The sequence below is a fragment of the Leptopilina heterotoma genome, unplaced genomic scaffold (genome assembly GCF_015476425.1).
Source record: "Leptopilina heterotoma isolate Lh14 unplaced genomic scaffold, ASM1547642v1 Lhet_134, whole genome shotgun sequence".
NCBI classification, from domain to species: Eukaryota; Metazoa; Arthropoda; class Insecta; order Hymenoptera; family Figitidae; genus Leptopilina; species Leptopilina heterotoma.
In genome coordinates, this window is record NW_025110853.1 from 2,306,763 (window position 1) to 2,329,690 (window position 22,928).

At 22.8% G+C, this 22,928-nt stretch overlaps 1 protein-coding gene across 4 annotated transcripts in view; it reads right to left on the bottom strand.

Moving 5' to 3' along the window:
• Nucleotides 1-3,409: 3,409 nt before the first annotated feature.
• Nucleotides 3,410-22,928, bottom strand: part of LOC122513118 (Y+L amino acid transporter 2) — a 46,403-nt gene continuing 26,884 nt past the window's right edge. For 2 of the 4 annotated variants that reach the window (XM_043629379.1, XM_043629378.1), the window contains 9 exons: nucleotides 15,031-15,156; nucleotides 12,455-12,593; nucleotides 12,185-12,308; nucleotides 11,345-11,545; nucleotides 11,081-11,155; nucleotides 8,658-8,817; nucleotides 7,396-7,488; nucleotides 6,829-6,884; nucleotides 5,344-6,058 (listed from right to left, as the gene is read on the bottom strand). In XM_043629379.1, the coding sequence (XP_043485314.1) occupies nucleotides 5,903-6,058; nucleotides 6,829-6,884; nucleotides 7,396-7,488; nucleotides 8,658-8,817; nucleotides 11,081-11,155; nucleotides 11,345-11,545; nucleotides 12,185-12,308; nucleotides 12,455-12,593; nucleotides 15,031-15,156 (1,130 nt within the window). In that variant the 3' untranslated portion in view covers nucleotides 5,344-5,902. Of the gene's footprint in view, nucleotides 3,921-5,343; nucleotides 6,059-6,828; nucleotides 6,885-7,395; nucleotides 7,489-8,657; nucleotides 8,818-11,080; nucleotides 11,156-11,344; nucleotides 11,546-12,184; nucleotides 12,309-12,454; nucleotides 12,594-15,030; nucleotides 15,157-22,928 lie in introns of those variants that run through there. The other 2 variants (XM_043629382.1, XM_043629381.1) reach the window with 2 other exon arrangements.

Below are 22,928 nucleotides of genomic sequence, written 5' to 3' on the forward strand. Positions count from 1 at the left end.
CAACACTGAGTTTTTTTGAATATTTTAACAACATCTTTGAAGTATTTATAATAATTTCTTGAATATTTGAATTGTTCTTCAATATTTTACAATTTTCTTGAATATTTTACAATTTTTTTGCATATATTATACAATGTTCTGAATATTTCTTTTTTTTAATATTTCACATCTTTTGCATATTTCACAGTTTTTGGATACTTCAAATAATTTAAATATTCTGAATACATTAAATTTTCTAAATATTTGAAATTAAATTTTTGTTATATTTCTATTTTCTTTTAAAACTGTGAACACTTATGTTAAAAATATTCATTAGTACAAATATTGAAATTTACTTTTAAAAACAAGGACGAAATATTGTTTCCGGATGGATTTTAATATTTTGGAAAATTAACATAATTGTTTCTTTATAAGCTAAATATAATAAGACTAGTTTACAAAATTAAAAAAATTTTCTGATCCGCGGCATTTCACTGTCATTTCTTATGTAAAATTTGCTCCCGAATCCGAATATCAAGTCAGATATTAAGAACGTAGAACAGTTTTCGAGATATGGGTAAATTTCAAATTTTCGAGTTTCAACAAAAAGTATGAGGTTAAAGTTTTGAACGTTCAAATGAACAAAATTTATTTATTTCTTCTTCAAATTAAATTTTTATTACTATAATTTTGCGTCACTATTAAGCAAATTAATTATAATGTTTCTAAATGTAAAATTTGAGTTTTTAATTTGAATTGTAATCAATAATCTATGAAAATATTTTTAACAAAAAATATTTCGTTCATTTGAACGTTCAAAACTTTTTGTTCATCAAAAAGTGGATTTACTAGTATACAATTATTTCCTAATGCAGTCGATCGATTTCAATTTTCTTTGAAGCAAATTAAAGGTAATTTAATTTCCATTAAAAAAATGTATACAACATTTTTAATCGGACTAACGGTTAAGGAGCTAGTTATGAATTTGTTTGGAATTTCTCATTATTTTTAACAAAATTTTAGACATTGATTGACTTTTTCGGTTAATTACGACATAAAAAAGTGTTTACTTTGGGTTTTCTTTTTTGGACGTCAAAATACAATTTCGTAGGAAGAAAATAAGTTGTTACCGATTCAAATTGAACTAAAAATATAGAAGGTAAAAGCACTTAAATAAAAATAATTATAAGAAAATTGGTTTTTACCCAATTTTACGATTTATTAACGACATATCGTATGGTTTTCGGTTTAAACAAATTTTAAACATTAAAATTGCCTTAAATTCGATTTGCACTGTTTTTTATTCCATTTCCTTTATTTGCTCGTGTAATCTTCACAAAAAATGCCTATTTTAATGTTAAAAATTTGTTTAAACCTAAAACCATACGACATGTCATTAATAAAACGTAAAATTGGATAAAAGCTAATTTTCTGTATTTTTACTTAAGTGCTTATATCTTCTATATTGTCAGTTCAATTTTGATCGGCAACGGCTTATATTCTTTCTAAGAAATTGTACTTTGACTTCCAAAAAAGTAAACTTGAAGTAAACACTTTTTTAGGACGTAATTAACCGAAAAAGTCAAACAATTTCTAAAAATCTGTTAAAAATAATGAGAAATTCCAAACAAATTCATAACTAGCTCCTAAACCGCCAGTCCAATTAAAAATGTTGTATATATTTTTTTATTGGAAATTAAATTACCTTTAATTTGCTTCAAAGAAAATTGAAATCGATCGACTACATTCGGAAATAATGGTATATTAGTGAATCCACTTTTTGTCGAAATTCAAAAATTTGAAATTTACCCATACCTCGAAAACTGTTCTACTTTCTTATTATCTGACTTCAGATTCGGATTCAGGAGCAAATTTTACATAAGAAATGACATTATAATACCGCGGATCAAAATCTTTGTAAACTAGTGTAATTATGGAATGTTTAAGAGAAAGTGTTTTTTCTCTTTGTATAATAAAAGTTCTTTTTCATTCACAATGTAAATTCGCACCACTAAATGTAAAGAGTAAATTTTTTTAGGACCATTTTCAAAAATTCTCTTTTCGTGTAATATTGTCCATTTTAAAATTCATGGCAGTTAATTTAAATTACAACTAATAGTCGCGTTCGTTAACGACTTGAGATCTGCCATTTTTTCAATTTTTTTTTTATTGTGTAAATACTATAACAGAATATTAAAAAAGTACATTTTTTAAAAAAGCTGAATTAAGTATTAAAATTTGATTGAATTCAATTAAATATTAAATTATTAAATTTAAATTAAATAATTGAATTAAAATTATTTGATGAATCAATAAATATTAAAAGCAATTAATTTAATTTAATATATTTAAAATTAGAATTCTTTTGAAATGTGATAAATATATTAAAAATTCAAAACATCACCAAAAGTTTTATTATTTGGGAGAAATTGAAAGAATTGAAAAAAATAATTTAAAACTTACATTTTTTAACGAAGGTTAAAAATTAATTTTTTTCGACAAAAGTTAAATATTAAAATATTTTTAACAAAGGTCAAAAATTAAATTGTTTTTTATCAAAATTTAAAAATTAATTTTTTTAACGAAAGTTAAAAGATAATTTCTTTTTAACAAAAGTTAAAAATGAAATTCGTTTCAAGAAAAGTTAAAAAAAATAATATTGATCAGTTAAAAAAATCACGTTTATCACGTTTTTTCGATTAAAAAATACACAATTCCTCGAGACAAATCTAAAAAGAAAAGAGAGTCCGCGAAGTTTGATATTGTCTATTTTGCATCATTGTTTTGCTTTCTGATAAATCAAGGCAGTGTTAATTATAAAATGAGTGACGATTTTTCCTTTTCTTTCCGCTCACTCTTTCTCTCGTTCTCTCTCTTTCTATTTCAATATGGAAAAATCGAATTTGTTTAAAGATAGCCTCACAAGATTTTTTCTTTTGTTGCCTGAAGTGCTTAAAGATACACTATAAATACGTATTATTGTTGTCATTACAATTATTTTCATTTGATAAAATGATGAGTAATTAATATTACATTAAAATATTGCTGCTCTACGATCAAAATAGTGAAAAGAATAATAAAACACGGGAAATTGTATCGATTTTTTAAAATCACTGGGAGATTTAAAATCATTTCGAGATAATACTGATTGAGAAAAATTATAAAATTAATGACTCATTAAGAAATTACAACTAATCTTATTTGATGGTACAGCAGCGATTGAATGATATTTTTCCAGTTTTTTTTGTTTCTTTTATCGAATCAGAAACAATTTTAAAAAAAAACAAAAAAATGAAAATTTTTCGTTACAGAATCAAAAAAAAAAATATATTTCGCCCTTGTGGAATAATTTTAATTTCTTTCCCTTAAAAATTAATTTTTATTTTAAATAAATTTTTCTCTTAAAAATTAATTTTTCCTCTTAAATAAATAAATTTTTCTTAGTGAATTAATTATTAAATTAAATTTCTATTTATTATTATTACTTTTTGAAAAGCATTTTTTTTTCTTTTAATTCTGTAATGAATTTTTGGATTCGCTTTATTTACAAATTTTGCTGCTGATTCGAGAATTAGAAGCGAATGGCTAATAACTATTAGAATTTAAGAAACGAACGATGCTTGAGATCCTCCAAACGTAATGGCTGATTGACTCTTTTTTTTGGAAGACCAGTCGCATTTTTCGTTTCAAGAAAGACAGAATACGGTGGAAAGTTCGTAAAATGTCTCTCCGATGTGTTTTTTGTTTTCTCTTATTTCAGTGTATATCATTCTTTTTTTTTGTTTTTTACTTAATTAATAGAACTTCGTGCCAGACGAAGAGAAAAGCGAATCACCAACAATTTTTTTGTTTCTATAGAGAATATCAGCTTTCCTAGACCTGAGCTGGTTTCGACTTGCCGACGACGAGCATTATTTTTTGCAGGAACTTGGTGGAATTCACTGAAACAGATTTTTTTTCTTGTATTCAAAAGGTAAAAATTTTACTTCTTTAATTAAAATTAAAAATATTTATAAATATTCATTAAAATAATATTCGTAAAAATTTTTACTAATACAGTTTTTAGGACAAATTATTTTAATAAAATAATTATTATAACAAATATTTTTAATAAATTTATTTCATGACAAATATTTTTGGTAGAATTATTTTTTTCAACAAATATTTTTAGTAGGTAAATTTATTTCATGACAAATATTTTTGGTAGAATTATTTTTTTCAACAAATATTGTTAGTAAAGTAACTTTTTTAACAAATATTTTTTAAAAATTAATTAAAAAAATATTTTGAAAATTTTTATATCAAATATTTTCAATAAAATTATTTTTACAAATATTATTTTTTCTAAAATGAAAAATAATAAAATTTATTAGAAATTATCAGGTATTTGGAAAATATTAATTTACTCGGCTATCGAATATTTAGAGAAAACAGTTAGAAAAAGTTAATATTGCAGAATTCAATGTAAATTTAAGGGAAATTTTTAGTTCTGTTTGATCTACATAATTTTAATTGAACTCAGTTTCTAATTTTGATTTTATCAATTCCAATTAAAATTAGAATAAAAATTTCCATTTAAATTCCCAATTGTAAATTTCAAGATTTTGAGATTCTGTCTGCAATGTTTTTTCTGAGATTTTTAAAGTCCTTTTAAATTTTTATATAAGTTGTTTCTAATTTTTTTATTAAATAACAAAATTAGGAACAAAATTTTATTTTATTTATTTACAATAAGTGGAAAAAGTGAAATTTATTTTGTTTTAAAATTGAAACTTGGAAATATTTTTGTCAAAAATGAAATAATAGAATTTATTTTAGAAAATTTTTAGAATTTAGAAATATTATTTTAGAAATTATATAATTAAGAAAATGTATCAATTTAAAAAATTTGTTTAAAATTTTGTTTTTTATTTTCTTTTTTTCAGAAAATTCAAGAAAAATTCCATAATTTTTTAACATACGAAAAACTATAAGTGAAATTTAAGTCGAAATATAAATTAAATTCCTCTGTAGTTATTGTTATATTGAAAAGAAGTGAAAAATAGAAATAATTACGTGATGTGCATTTTTCTAAATATTGAAATTCAAATTCCTTCACTTGATAAAACCACATATGATATTCACTTGAAAAACACTTGTTCACGAAAAAAAAATGGAAGAAAGTATACGTAAACATCACTTTTTTTCTTCCAACAATTTTCAAATTTTCTAATCCGCTTTGAAATGATATATTTAATATAATTAATATAAATATTGATATTTAGAATTAAAAATCAAAATCTCAATTTTTTATTTCTTTAAAAAAATATAAACTTTTATTTATGACTTTTTTTTAACGTTACAATTGTGTCTTTGGCAGAATTATAAATGAGATCAATTTTCCAAAATATTTACATAATTATTGCAAACAAAATCTCATCATCTTTTGTTTAATTGCGTAGATATATTTTGTTATCAGCATGTCCCTATAAATATTACATCGAACCATAAAAAGAAATTGGCTTCTCATAAAAAATAAACTACGAAATTCTCTTAAAATTAGAACAATTTTAGAAAGTTAAAATATTTTTTCCCTCTAAATACGACAAATTTAAAGAAAATCAACTTTACGAAATCAATAACAATGAACAGATTAACAATTCAATTAACAATTTCTCCAATTTAATATTAGATGTAAAACTAAAAATATTTTAGTGGCTAAATTAAATGTAACCTGCTACTAAATTTGCTTTTAAAAAAAATTAACAGTTTTATATATATAAAAAACATTGTAAAAGTATTTTTACAAGTGAAAAAGTTAAGAATAAATTAAATAACAGTTTTTTAACGTCTATGTTTCTCTTTTGTCTTTAGAAAGAAAAGAGAAATATTTCTAAACAATATCACAGGTAAATCCTTGTCTCCTAAAAACTTTGAACGTGATTTATAATTTATTCCAATTATGGGAAAAAATTTCGAGATCATTGATTAGAGACGATCCATTTGAAAAACCACTATCGCCAATTTCTTTTTCCACAAGGTATGTACCATAAACAGTGGAGCGTGTTTTGTAGTTCTGATGTTCAATGCGACATGCAAACTGAAAATTCAAAGTATGCAATAATTTAAAAAAAGAAATTCTTCATCGTGTATTACGTCAATTTTTTTTTCATTATGAACTCGAAGGTTATTTTTTATAAACTTTCTCCTCATAACTATATATATATGAAAATAGAATTAAAATTTTTATTTTACTTTATCTTATTCTACTCTATTTTCTTTAATTAATTTTTTTATTTTCTTATATTTTTTTATGATCGTTTTTATTTTAGTCAATTTTCTTTATTACCTTTTTTCTTTTTAATTCTGTTTTCTTTTTTCTCCTAGACTTCCTTTATTTTCTTTTCTTTCTTTTTTAACTTTGCTTTCATATATTATTATTATTATATTAGTATTATTAAAAATAGAAATTTAAAGAATTTGATGAAAATTGTAGAAAAGAAATTTTTTAATCTTTACATATTTGACGTTGGCTAATTAAAATTTTTGCAAAATTCTAAGTTTAAAGAAACAAGTTGGTTTTCGCAAAATTATAAATTAAAAAAAATTACTGGTTTTTGAAAAATTCTAAATTTACAAAGAAAAATTAACGTTTGCTTCGAGTTTTTTTAAAAATATGAAATAAAGTTACAAAACAAAAAGAAATAGAAAAAAAATATATTGTGCACTAGCTTATGATTGTAACATATACATGGTGAATTGAAGAAAAAGAAAAGAAAGCAATTGATATTAATATATATGAATAAAAGAAAGATAATAGGCATGCTTGACATGAAAGAGTAAAATTTGTATAGTGTGTTTTTTATGAACCTTTGATCTTGGTCCGACGACCACCAACAGCTTCTGCAAACTTTTTGTAGCGGCGCCTGTGAGAAATAGATAAATTAAAAGCGAAACGTTCAAAATAAAATTAACAACAAAATTTTAATTTTTTAAATAATAAAATCAATAAAAATTTAATTCATAATTCAATAAAAATGTCTTTTTAATAAAATCAAGTTAAAACAAAATTTTCCCCCCATTTGTTTCTTTATAAATTCCAATTAAATTATTTAACAATTTCAAAATTAAGTTCAAATTTTTTTAACAATTTTAAAATAAAATTCAAATCAAATTATTTTTATCAAAAAAAAAAAAAAAAATTCAAATCTAATTATTTAACAATTAATCAAATAACTAATTAAACAGAAACAAATAATAAACATTACAAAAAGTGTTGAATTCCAAAAGTGCAGTTAATAAAATTTACTAAAGAATTTATATCTCTTACAGTAAAAAATAATTGTAAACTATTATAATTATATATATATATATCTTTTTCTAAAAAAAAAATTAAGAAGTTCTATTTCTTTGTAATTCATAAAAAAATATACTCACCAACACCTTTTTGGAAGAATTTCGGTTTTTTCTTCCACGCAATAAACAAAAAGTAAACAGGTACTGAGGAAAGTATCATGAGGCAACCGTATCCTAAAAAAAATTTCAAATTAATAAGAAGAAAATAAAATTAATCAGAATAAAAACAAAATTAAAAAGAATATTGATCAATAATTGTTTTTCAAAACGACTTTATTTTTTTCAAAAACTTTTATACAATTCTTCGAGCCAATTCAATTATTTTTAAAAATTTTCAAAGGAATTCAATTATTTTCAAAAATTTTTTAAATTTCCTTTAGAAGAATTAAATTGTTTACAATTCCGCGAAAGAATATAATTATTTTCAAAAATTTATGTAAATTCCTTCGAAATAATTCAATTATTTTCAATACATTTTTAATTAAATTCTTCGAAATAATTTAATTTTTCCTAAATTCCTAAAATAATTTAATTATTAGAATGAAATGTTATATTCTTTGCATAAATTCAATTATATTTTAAAAAGTAATAAAATTCTTCGGAGGAATTCAATTATTTTCAAAAATTTTTATAAAATTATTCAAAATAATTCAAATATTAACATAAATAATTGAATTCTTCGTAAAAATTCAATTATTTCCAATAAAATATTAAATTAACTTTGTCAAAAAAAATTTTATTACTAACAAAATTTAAAAAAAAATACTTAAGGGAAATAAAAGAATTTTTTTTCTTACAAAAATTGTGTGACAAAACTAATTCTCGAAATTTGAATTAGTTAAATTTAATTAATTAGAACAATTTTGTTTGATTAAGTTTTGTTATTATTTAACTTTTAAAATATTAAATGAGAATTTTAGTAGTTTTTAAATTTAAAACATTTAAATTTTAAAACGAATAATTATAAAAAAAAGAATTTGGAAACAAAAATGCAAACAAAAAACAAACATATAAGCGAACAAAAAGAATTAACTTCAGACTGCGAATTGACATCCGGAATACAACAATTTATTAAAATTGATTAAAATAGAAAATAGAAGAGTACGTAAACTAATATTGAAAAATCTTAATGAATTTTAGATTATGACCTAATATCCGATCACGTTCATTAATATTGAACCAGCAAAAAAATTAATATCACGTCATTTTATTTAATTTAAATTATGATAATTAAAATTAAATTATCTTAACCATTTAATCTTAAATAAAATTATATTGGTAGTAAAAGGAAAAAATGTTTTCTAATTAAAACAAACAAAAATGAAAAATTGAATTCTCCTTACCAGTGTCGAGAGGACTGGCGTACATGGGAACGATGGTAACGAACAAAGTCGCGAGGATGTAGACAATGGGAAATGCTAAATTCACCTTGATCGGCCTTGGCAAATTAGGCTGAGCCCATCTCAACCAAGGAACGCAGAGAACCGATACGCCTATGCTAAGCTGCAAAACAGAAAGTAAAGAATAAAGGGTCCATTACGATAAGTGGATCCGTCAATTAGATAATTACTATTCATCCGGCTCTTCATTTTTTTTCTAAGTATTCCACAGGTACGGTTCACAATAATTTCTGCACATTTAATTACAATCAATTTTCCACTCACTCATTTTTTTTTTCTTTAATTACATAATAAATATTATATCGCATCGATTTTGGCATCGTATCGCTCTTTTGGTTTTCCAAAACTTTGACAGACAGATTTTTTATAATTATTTTATTAAAATTTATAAATATATTTTTTTACCAGTTTCTCCAATTTAAGGGGAGGGTTCGCCTATATTTTTAACTATAACAAAAAAACTGATTAAAATCTTCAATAAAATTATTTTTATAGTAATTTTTTGAGAGAAATTCAATGGATATAAAATAAAATCGGTCAGAAAATAGATATTTGGATCCTTTTTGAATTATTATTTTTCTTAAAAATTTATGAATTTTGAAATCCATCCGTAATTTTGTAGAAAATATGTTTTTGTATTCACAAAAAAAATTACCGAATGGAAAAATTGATTTTTACTATTTTTGTAGCATTTTTTTGAAAAAAAACAATTTTTTTAGGTCGAATATGCTACAAAATATGTACCATTGTTATTCAATTTTTTTATATGAAAATTCATTTCTTAATTTTTCTAACTAACTTCAAATCATAATTTTATCATAATTTTCTTGTATTTTATATTTGAGGAGTCAGCGGCCAAAAGTGGATAAGTTCATTTTTTACTATTTCGAGAAATTTAAATAAATGCAGAATACTTTTTTGTACTTAGAAGTCCCATTATTAATTAAACTGAATTATAAATAATGAACTTTATAGTTTTGGCCATTTCTTTAGTTGAAAAAAACTAAAATTTTAAATCTTGTTGGTTAAGTACAAATATTTTTAAATTAATATAATTCTTTATTAACAATTTTTTTTCTTAATGTAACAGTGATTATTTCGAAATTTAATTAATTACCATTCACGGAAAATGCAAAGTGGAAGTTTTTTAAAAAATTGACTTGTTAGCATTTTCAACCTTAAAAACTATGTTTTTTCAAAAAAATGCTACAAAAATAGTAAAAATAATTTTTTTCATTCGGTAATATTTTTGTCAATACAAAAACATATTTTCTACAAAATTACAGATGGATTTTAAAATCTATCAATTTTTAAGAAAAATAAAAATTCAAAATGGGTTCAAATATTTTCTGACCGATTTTATTTTATGCCCATTGAATTTCTCTCAAAAAATTACCTACTATAAAAATAATTGTATGGAAGATTTTAATCATTTTCTTGGTGTTTTCCTGATATACTTAAAAATGTATGCAAACCCTCACCTGAAGACTTTCAAAAATATAATTTTCTCAAAAAATTTAAATTTACGAACAGTACTTACAAACTTAAATTTTCAAATTTATGAAAAAGGGTGAAAAGTGAAATTATAGGACGAAAATCAAAATTGCTTTTGAAAATCTAATTTTATAAAATTTTTTATCTTTATAATTTTTGAATTTAGAAATTTATTAGTTGAATATAAGTGGAAATTCTGGAATAAATATTTTTAGTAGTTTATATTATTTTACCAGCTTTACCAAATTAAGAATTTAAAAATTAAATTCAATAATTTATTTTATTTATTCTTTTATTTATAGTTATTTTATTTATTTATTTAATTTAAAATCTAAATTTACAAACAGCATTACAAACTTTACAAAATTTTCAAAATTATGAAAAAACGGGTAAAATAAAAATTATTTTTGAAAATCTAATTTAGAAAAAATTTTTTCTCTATAATTTTTGAAGTTAGAAATTTATTAGTTCAATAAAGTGAAAACGGAGAAAATTTTATAAAATGTAGACAAACGAGAGCAAACAAAGAAGACTTGTTAAAATAATTGCACAACATTGCCGGCAGTGCTCGATTTACTCATTTATCAAAAGTGGCGTAAATCATGTTTAAAGTTTATAACAATTCCTCTCGTGTGCTTCATTTCTTTCCTTTTTTTATTTAATTAAAAGCACTTAGAGGTTATTTTTTAATATATATTTTAAATTTTAATATTTAATGTTTAAATATTTTTAGTATCAATTGAGTTAATTTAACCAATTTAACTTTTTTCAATTCCAATACCTTGTAATCTTTTATGAGAATGTAAGAAAAAAATTTTTAAAAAATGAAAAGAAAATTAAAAATACTGGAGATAGAATTGTTTCATATTTACCCAAGTAGCGAATCCTACGTAATTAATCAAACTATTAATATCAGGGAAAAACAGGTACACCATTGACAGTAGAGCCTAAAAAAGACGAAAAAGAATCAAATCAAATTTTTCTGATTTCGTACATAAATTCTTTCTTTATGTCTACTAATAATTATTCTTATTTCTATGATAGTGATTTAAAACAACAAAATTAATTCAAATTTAGTTGGTTAAAAAAACTGTAATAAATTGACAAAAAAATAGAAATAAAAAAATTTCTTTTACCATGCACAAAACTGCAGGTGCTGGTGTTAGTCTTGATGTTTGAATCATTGTCAAAAGTTCCGGCATTTGTCCTTCGCATGCTCCCGCGTAGAAAAGTCGCGATGAAGTCAATAAAATACCGTTCACTGCGCCAAAACATGATAACGCTACGAAAACTGGAATCGTCCAAGCGAATAGGCCAAATAATTGATTGGCGAATGTCTAGAATTTTAAAAACAGGAATTTTTTAAATTATTCATTAAAAAAAATATTTTAAGTAAATTGACTCGACAGTCAATTTACTAAAGAGTTTTTAAATTGATTTTTTTTTAAAAGAAATTTTAATAATATGGATTAAGTTCACAACGTTCATGTTCCAATGATTAAAAATATTTTTTGTTTAAGCTTTTATTTTGTGAATTGATGATGAAGAAATTTCACCAATTTATTTGAATTTTATGGCTTTAGAAAAATGAAGTTAAAGAAAAAGAAATTAAACAAAGAAGATAAAAAAGGAAATTATCAAAAAGAATATAAAAGAAAAGAAAAAAGGAAAATAAGAAAAGGAAAATAAAAATGGAAAATAAGAAAAGAAAATAGAAAAGGAAAATAAAAAAAGAAAATAAAAGAAAGAAAATAAGAAAATAAAAAAAGGAATATAAAAAAGGACACTAAAAAAAGTAAAAAAAACCTTTTTTAAGTTCCAAAAAAGCAGGTAAATAATTGTTTAAAAATATTATTTATATAAGAAACAATTTTAAAAAAATATTCTTTAAATAATAACAAAAAAGAATTGAATAAAAACAATTAATTTTATGCGAAAAATTTAATGATTTTTTAAAATCGTTTTCGATTTCTTACCACTGCAACGGCTTCACTTCCCAAAACTTCCAGAGGGCTAAGAGTCGTGTAAAAAGCAACATTTGTGAATACGTAAACGATTGTTACTAAAGTGCACGACAATCCAATAGCCAAAGGTAAATTTCTGAAATAAAAGAATAAATATTACGATTTTTTTATAACAAAGGTAAATTTTCCATTTTTCTCTAAATTTATACAAATTAATTCTGTTCATTATTGTTAATAAATAATAAATAACTAATTAAATAAATATATAAATTATTGTCATACCTCACTGGATCCTTTAATTCTTCAATGATAAAATTCAAGTAATTCCATCCATTATATGCAAATAAACCTGAATAAAAACTTAGCGCAATGCTCGTTACTTCAGTTTTTGAATTTTCAAATGTAAAATGTTCAGTGTGTCCTAAAACAAAAAAATCCAACAAAAATATTAATAAAATGCTTCAAAAAATTTCAATATCCCTAAAATAACTTATATCACAGCTTTCGAAAAGCTTATCGAAAAATTCGATATTAAATTTTTGAGTTATTTTATTTTTAGATTGAACTAAAAAAACGGAATAAAATGTAATCACAAATTTTTCTATACAATAAATTGTAATTTAATATTTATGTAATTAATTTTCTTTTTAATTATCTAATTAATAGAATTTTTAATTTTCAGGATTTCTTTTAATTGTTGAAAAACACTAATATTTTTTTTATTAAAATTGTAAATCGATTGTTTAACAAAAGAAAAACTGACGACAAAAACGATAAAGTTTTCTTTTAATTTTAATTTAATTGAACTAAAGAACAAATTAAATAAAATAGAAAGAAGAAACTTTTCTAAACGATAAATTGTAATTTAATATTTAACTACAGGCAATTAATTTTATCTTTTTAATCGTGTAATTAATAAAATTTACATTTTTTAAAACCAATTTCCTTTTTTATTTATTTATTTATTTTTTTTTAATTGTCGAAGAAAAGCTGATAACTTTTTTTTGGATTAAAATAATTGTTGTGAGAATCGATTGCTAAAGAGTTATAGAAAGAAGTAGGGTTTCTTTTTGTAAGAAGAGATGTTGAGTTAGAAGTAGCTCTCTTGAACGGATGAATAGATCAATTTAAAGATTCTTCACGCGACTTGTTATGTGTATAATCGTATTTAACCACCTTTCTGATTGGGCAAATTGTCTCGTCCGGCAAGTGTCCCGACACTCGACAGACAAGAGTTTGACACAAATTTCATGATTTTATCAGAAGCTCTTTTCAAATCAATTACCTTAAACGAAAAGTTGTTCTCACTTATTAATTCTCTTTACAGTAAAGTTTTTCTTCTCTTTAGCTTTATCATTTTTCCGAATATTTCTCTCTCTTCAATAATTAGTATCAGTAATTATAAATTAAAACTAATTATTAATTACTTGTTACCTGAAATTATCAGTTATCTATTCATTGTATAATTATAAATTATTTATTAATTGTAATTTATTATTTTTTAATTTATTACCTATAATTAATAATTAACTAAAATTACTAATTATTTAATTAATTAATTAATATTAATGTTACTACTAAATAAATAATAACTTAATATTAATTCTGTATTCTTTATTATTATTAATTATTAATTATCTATTCAAAATATTGATAAAATTCACAACGTTAATGATCGAAACGATTTAAAAAATATATTTGTCTATATAAATTTTTGTCTAAAAAAGATTTCTTCAAAGTTTTTTTTACTTTTATTAGAAAAATTTGCAAAGGAAAATATTATTTTGTTTTATTTAGGTACTATCATTATTTAATTTAAATTAAATAATGTATAGTATTACTTTTACTGCAATTGTCTAAATAAAATGTATAAATATTTAAAAATATGTAATATGTAAACTAAAATCAAATTCGTCTTATCCACTGAAATAACTGCTGTCTATTTCCTTTTAAGTAAACGCTCCGACAGCTGAATTATTTCAAGGTGATTCAATAAATTCAAGGATCAATAATTTTTCATCTTTTCAAAAGCCAAACAAAAAATTGATTTTTTCTATTTATATTAATACATTTAAACAATTTTTTCAAATTGTTAATTTATGTACATAAAAAATAATTCTTTCAAGGATGTCTGTGTGTGTGTGTGTGTGTGTGTGTGTGTGTGTGTGTGTGTGTCACAAAAATTGTGTACAAATTATCTCATACAAATTTTGATGGATTGTCCTGAAATTTTGCAGGTTTATTGCAGTCATTAATACCTAAAATCTGACACAAGGATTTTCGAAAATATCTACAAAATTTTTTTTTATACAATTTTTTTAAAATTCATAAAAAATGTTTTTTTGTATCTTTTGAAATAATTTTTTTATTTGTTAATATTCTCATTAATTATTCTCAAAATTACATTCCTGACAAGAAAACGAATCGATTGATGTATACAAAGTATATATTTTATCAAAATTTATAAAATTAATAAATATTTTTCTTTTTCACCAAAAATTCAAATTTTGTATTTTTTTCATAATTTATTTTAATATTAATATTATTATTTTGAAATGATTATTCTATCATAAAAAAGAAGCAATTGGCAAATGAAACTGTAAATTTCACCAAATATTTATATAACAACTTATAAATGATTTATATAATTTTATTTTTAACAAATCTTCTGGACGAACCCTTTTGTACATAGTTTTCCAAAAGTTTGCAAAACCGCAATTTTTATATATTGAGGAAGCTAAATGGTCATGAAATGAACAACTTGTTTTACCATATTTTTGTTTACATTCTCATCACGTCAGAATATTGAAATTAATTTTTTTGAATAGAGAAAAAAGATAAAATGTAGAAAAACTTACCAGTACAGAATTGATAAGCACCAGCAAATATAATAATGAATAGAGCTAGGAGTTTGGCATATGTAAATACATCTTGTACCCTCGTTGCCCATTTTACGTCCCAACAATTGATAAACGCCAGAGTAACTGAAAAAGAAAATGTCAATTAATTTATCAACATTAAAATTTTTTTTCCTATTATATTCATAAATTTTTGTTTATTGACTCTTGTTTCCGGATTTAATTTTATAAATAGTTTTATTTATTTTTTTATTTGTATAAACGATCTTACAAAAGAAATAAAATAACAGGCAACAATTTTTAATAGTTGATTAGACTATTAATAATGATCTAATTACACCAATAAACAAATTAATAGTCGTAAATATTCATCTAAATCTTGACAAAAAAATTATTATCACTAAAGATAATGGAGCGCATTTGAGAATCTAAGTCCTTGTACCCCTAATACGAAGTAGGTTGACCCAGTTTCCTGTAAACAGCTCAGAAACAGATTTTTCTTTTTTCTCTTTTTTTAAACAGAGATTGACTTCATTTCGTATTTCTCCGTCTGCTCTGATTTATGAAGAGAAATTAAGTTATACTGACACTTGATTGTTGACTAATGTCTGACTGCAATCTCCTATCACTACTTGCAAAACGCGTGATGCATCCTTTCAATGTTTATCCAATTTTATACAATTTCTCATTACTTTAATAATCACTTTATTAACATAAAATGTAATTTTTTTTATTATTAGTTATACCTAATTAGTTTTACAATTTTTTTTATTAATTACAATTTTTTATTTAGTACCATTTTCAGTATTTATTAACTTAATTAATTAATTATTTTAGTTTTTATTCACAATTTTTAATATTTATTACCATTTTTTAGGTTTTATTAAAAAAAATCAAATATTTTTATAACAAAAAATAATTTTTAACAAATAATGTTTTTATTAATTTTACTTTTTTCACTGCATTTTACTAACTTTTTACCTTGATTTTACTAACTAATCAACATAAATTAAGTTCCTTTTTCCTGCTTTTTCTTTTTGACAAATAATAAATTAAATTACAAAATAAATTTTTTTTTTGTATTTTTTTTTCGTTATATTTTTATGAAATACCTATTCAATACAAAAGTGTTTTTTTTGTTCCTTATTTACTCCATAATTAAATTTGACAGCTTCCCACCGAAATTGATTTTAAGATACAATCAAAATAAAGTCTCGTAAATGGTTCAACCTTTTAAATTTTGTATCTCTCTATTAGCCCAATAACGAGACAATTAACTCAACTAAACATTGAAATGAGTATATATTCAGGACGAACGTCCTTGCCTTTTTTTAAATTCAATTATTCATGACCTTTAATCACTTCAAAATAAATTCCAATTTTCAAAGAGCAATTAAATTATACTATTCAAAAATTCCTTGTAAATAATGTATCATTTTCTTAAATTACGTTTTAAAGAAGTATTTACTACAAAACGACAAAAGAATAAAAAAAATTTCTAAGATAAAAATTGAAATTAGTGGGAGACGAATAAAGGAAAAAAATATTGCTTCTTTTGTCTAATTAAATCAAAACGTGTTTTAAGAAATTGAAGCCGTTATTTTTAAATTCTAGACTTAAGGAAATAGGAAAAAAATAGAAATAAAATAGAAAAAAATAGAAAAATTGGAAAAATAGGAAAAATTATAAATAATACATAAAAAAAATAAACGAAAAAAGAAGCCTTGAAAAATGTAATTCAACTAATAATAAAGCTGATATTATTTCTTTTTAATTTACAAGAAAATAAAGAAAAAATTCTCCAAGCAAAAAAATATTAACAATCACTTTCCTAATTGAGTTATTAGTTATAAATTTATCATCGTTGAAATGGTTGAAATATAATAAATATAATAAATTTAACCTTTCAGCAAAACACAAATATGCTCGTTAATAAAACAATTAAAGTTTATTACATTCTCTCATTTTTCTCATCAAAAGAGATTTACAAGAAAATTTTTTATAATAAAACGTTTCTATTGACTAATGGGTTTTCAATTAATTTCCCCAAGGCTAGTTTAATAGCCATTAAAAAAAACCCCGATACTTGTATTATTTATGCACTTTACCCATCAATCATATTTTATTAAATTAAAAATTATATTATCAAAAGAAAAAGGAAATCATAGTTTCAAAAATTATTATCAATTACATACGTGAATTTGAATCCGATATATAATTATTATATTATTAAAGAGCTAGAAATAGAATGTTGTCAAGAATTTTTTTTTATATTTTTATATTCGTAAATTCGGTAAATTAATTTAATTATATTTAGGAGTACTAACTGAACGAAAACACTAGTCTCGTCTACTTATGTAAATAAAAAAGAAATAAAATAAAACAAAAAAATAAAATTTAATCAGAAATATAAAAAACTGTCTTCAAGTGCCTTGGATTTATATAATAATCGATTTCGAGAGAAAAAGTAAACTTTGTATGAAATCTGTGCAGCAAGTCATGATTGAACCATAAAATTTAAATATCGAATTTTGTGGTCATTCAGTATCTGCTAAGAAGGTCAAGTTCTCATTGATTTTATTTTCTATCTTTCTTCATTACCTGCGAATAATTTTTATCTTATTGGGAAAGAAGTTTTAAGAAAATTCTGTGAAAGGAAATAAGTATTTAAAATTTTAAAAAGTGATCTCAATTTCCATTATTTTTCAATTCGAATTAAAAAAATTAAAAAGTTTTTATGTATTGCTGGACAAATTTTTATTGTAATATAATTTTATTTATTATTTTTCCAGAAATTTTAAATCATAATTTTTTTACTAAGTAAAAATAAAAAATGTCTATTTCGAAAATTTGTTTTTAACCATTTCAGAAAAAATAGAAATTTTTTACTTGGGCAGATTTTTTTTACTTAGTAAAAATTGAAAATTTCTACTTTGGAAATTGTTTTATAAATAATTTCTAATTTTACTTTAATAAGTTGTTCCTGAAAAAATTTCTGCAAAAATAGAAAATTTATAATATAACAATTTAAAAAAAATTTTTTAATTAAAAAATTTTGCAAAAAGTAAGAATTTTCTACTTTTATATTATAGTAAAAAAAATGCCAAATTAGAAAGTGTCTTTCTTAATTTTTCACAAACAATTTACCAAAGTAGATATTTTTTGTTTTTATTTAGAAAAAAAATCAAATTCAAAACTAAAAAACAAGAAATAAGTATAACAAATAATTATGACAATAATAACAATAAATTGTCCAAAATAATTCAATTTTCTATTTTTAATTAGTTAACAAATTTTCCAGAGTAAAAATTTTCTATTTTTATTCAGTAAAAAATTTTTCAAAATAGTAAATTTTTATATATTTTTGGGTTTAGTAAAATAAATTATAAGTAATAAGAACACGTAAAAATTTTCATAAATGAAAATTTATTTCTGTAAAAACTGTTTACGAAAATTTTGTCATTAAATAAAAGTTTTCTTAAATAAAGTAAAGATTTTTTTTGTTAAATAAATTTTGCATTTTCTCGAAATTCCATTAAATAAAAAATTCTGTTAATTTTATATATTCAAAAAAGTAGCAATTTATTGAAATAAAATTTCTAAATAACAATTTGTATTAAACAAATTTCGTTTCCCACGAGTGTCTATTTAGCAGATAAAATTTGCCAAAGTAAAAATTCTGTTTAATGAAAATTCCCGAGTAAATTCCGTAAAAAGTTCGACTAATTAAAAATTGAAATAAAAATCTTGTAAAGAAAAAATATACTAAGTGCAGCTTCAATTAAATTAAATTCAGTTGAATTATTAGAACTAATATTTCCCAATGAAAATTAGTTTTAATAGAATTCGATAAAAACATTAAAAACTCGACTATATAAAAATCTAGACAGTAAAAGCTTGCGAATAAAAAATTCAAAGAACTTTTTCAATATTTTACTAAAGTATATCTAAATTATTTCCTTTGAAAAAAATCCTGACGAATGGAATAAAAATGCATTGAACAAAAATGGAATATTTATTCCATTTTTGAAATTTTCCAGATTTCAAAGAAAAAAAATGTGTAACAATCACCGTTTGAGAATTGAGGAAAAAAAGGAACTAAACAATCATGTATATCGAGTACTCTATTCTCCAAGTACGAAATGAATCCAAGTGGAAGTGAGAGAGAATATTATTCATTCAATAACGTAACCAGTTGTTCGCTTTCAGTCAAAAGCATCAATCGTATCTTGATATAATCGAAAGTAATTTAATAACATAATAACGGATGATGATAGCAAAGAGTAATTCATATGAAGCGTCCCCATAGATAATATCCAAAGAGGTCGCAAACAATCAATTTTACGACAATGATGATGACGATGATGATGATGAGGAGGAGGAGGAAGAAGAGAAGAATGAGGGGCCACTCAATATTTACTGAGAAAAAGGCAAGAAGACAAAACCGGGGGAGTAGCAGCGTGAAAGGAGAGAATACAATCGAGAAGGACAATATATAATATTGAGAAGAAGAGAGAAGAGGTGCCCACTGTAAAAACTCTTTGACGAGGTCATCTCACGAGATTCTGCGAGATATTGCATCAGTCGCGTTTTGCAAATTTTTCGTGGAACAGAAATTCAAACAATTGTCAACGTCAATAAGTTGTTATTTTATAAACATTGAAGAATTCTAATTTTTCCTCTTCTTTTTCTTCGTCGTTTTCTATTTCTCATATACATAGAAAAATGTAGAGTGTGGAAAATTATAATAATCTCTCTGAGTCACTGGTCTCACTGGCGATGATCTAGACTTGCTGCTAATGACAATCGAATTTATGTCGCACGAGATACACGTGACGCCCTTGAATCGTGCCATCGACTCGACAACTATTTTTGTCTAAGCAATTTTTATTCCCTTCCTTCCTAATGGAGAATATTATTGAGAAATAATTCAAAATAAAATTCGATTAATATTTTCTCCTCGTCATCAATTGGATGTATTTTGAAAAATATTTCTACAACATATTGAAAAAATTAATTAATAAATACAGAAGAATATTTTAGATTTTTCTAAGGACGAATCTCCTTAATTAACTAGGTATTAACTATACAATAATTTTCATATTCTTTCATTTTTTCTGTCTCTTCACACTTTGAAGTTAGTTTTTGTGTATGCTTTTGTTTCTTTTTCTTAAAAAAAATACTGTTTGACAAATCAAAAATAAGCAGGTATTTTTTCATGATTTATAATAAAATATTTGAAATTAGAAAATTTAAAAAAAATTATGATTAGCGAATAAAAAACATAGGGTTTATTATATGCTTTTTCCTATAACGAATTTCGTTTGATCTAAATTAAGCAAATTTTTCTCTTTTTCATTAATAAAAAATATTGGTAAATTGTTAATTGTTAAAACATAATGATTAAGAAATAGGAAATATGCCCATTTTGTGCACAATTTTTATTTCTCAATAACAATATTCTTCACAAACGCATTCTTTTCTTTTGGGAAACAAAATATTACATATTCCCGTTTCACAATATTTTTGTAGAAAATTCTCAATTTTCATAAGGAAATAATTTGCATCATTTCTATTTCATAATTATTAATTGCTTTAAGGGCATCCGGGAAAAAATAATGGTTTCGTGATCGCGGTCTCATTTAAAAAGAAAAGAATATTTTGAGTCGGGATTTTTTGGTAAATATAGAGAAATGCTCTGGGACCCGCGCTGCTCTCGGAATTTTGGAAAATTTTGATAAATAATTATTGAAAAAAATTGTTTAAACATACGGGAAAAAGGGGTTTTGAACGGTTTGTTTGAAAATGAAATTGAAAATTGAAAAATTTTTAGAAAATACAGGAAAATATTTTACTTAAAAAAAATGTTCTGTTACATTTATTTACGAATTTCTTAAATTGTAAAATTATTCGAAAATATCAATAACTTCTTTTTTAAATAAATATTCAATTATTATTATTTTTCCACAGGAATTAAGATTTTCAAAAATTTCAAATTAAAACTTTTTTGAAATTAAACAACTTATAAAAAATTGTTACAAAACATGAAGAAATCGATGACTCCGAGTCTTCAACTCGGAGCAATCGATATCTGCATGTTTTATAATAATTAAAAATGACCTAGTGATAAAATCATTATTTTACATTATTAGAATATTATTACTGTAACTTATTCAAAACTAGCTGTCGTACCCGTCTTCGACGGGTTTTAGTTTCTACTGATATATTTCAACAGGTGTCTACCAATCGGGAATTTAATTTGAATAAGAAAAACTAATAATTATAGTTACCATTATCTATTTCATTAGGAAAATATTACTATTTGAATCAGTAAATGACTTTTTCTATCAAATACTATTTTCAACTAATTCAGATTTACAGAACAGTATTTGTCAATTTGTAGTACTTTATGCGTTTGTAGTATTTCAATTAATGTATTAATAATTAATACTAATTTTCTACCAGATTTTGGAGTTATATATAGAGTCTAATTCGAACTAATTGTATCGCAAGTGGGCCCCACGTTACGACTGCTAAAATCTAAAATAAGACCTATATTGTAGGCTGAAAGTAGGTCTTAAATTTTGACAAATAAAAATATTACATCAATAGAAATTAAAGCAAAGAGCAATTTGTTAAAAACGAATTAATATAATAAAACTTTTTTTAATTATATAAGAAAATTCCCGATTTTTCCTGGTCGAATTAAATTCCCGGGTATTTCTCAGGTTTCCTTCGCAGTCAATAGACACTCTGTTAAATGTATTAGTAGAAACTATTACACTTTTTCGATTCCCACATGGGAATCTACATGAGATTCAATTTCATAAAGGAAACCATACGGATCCCCATGTAAAACCGTATGGTATAATTTTTCCATATCCCTATTGAAAATTTCCACATGGGATTTTACATTTTACCCATTTCTGCGTAATGCCCGGATAGAATTTTGGAAAGTAACATCATACCCCAAACATTACTAAAATTCAAGAAGAAAAATTTTAATTCATAAATAGGAAATTGTTATTTATTTTTGAAGTAATTTCTAAAACATTTCTAGAATTCAAAAATAAGAAAATTTTGATTCATAAATCCCAATTTGCCCTAATGGCGTCTTCAGGACTTTCTATGTCCCAGTGCCCGCTGAAGTAAAATTTCAGTTTTATTGGTACTTTTACTGTACCCTTTATATTGAACATATATATTTTATTTTTTACGTCAAATATAATAATACATACTATGAAATTTTCAAACTTAAAACCTGAAAATATCAATATACAAATTGTTTGCAAACTCACGTTCATTGATTTTAGAAAATTTGTAATAGACATCAAATTCATGACTCTAAACTTGTTAATAAAATAAATGTAATGAATGTAATTTAAAATTTAAAAACAGCAACCGATATTAATACCAATTTCATAAAAAATTAAACAATATTCAACAAAAAAAAATTAATTAAAAATTTTGTCGAAAATCAAAAATATGATTTTGGCTTAAAAATTCGAATATATTATTTATTTTCATTTTTATAGTGAAAAATAGTTGTATTTATATTAAAAAGTAGCTACAAAAAGTGTCACATCAATTTGACAAAAAATTTAAAAATTTGCATTTTTTGATTTTTTGAATTTTGTGAAAAAGCTATAACTTTCGTTCAGCTTAATATTTTTCAATCGGATATGGCTATAAATTTAAGTTAGACTAAGACCAAAGAGACTGTAAAGTTTCGTTTTAATCGGTCAAGTAGTCTTTATGTTTATCCCGGAGAAAATATTGCGGACATACATACATACATACATGCATACATACATAATTTTTTTTATTGTCATTTTTGGAATTCTTACTACTCGAATAGAAAAACTAAACATGAATTTTCAAATTCTATGCAATGTACA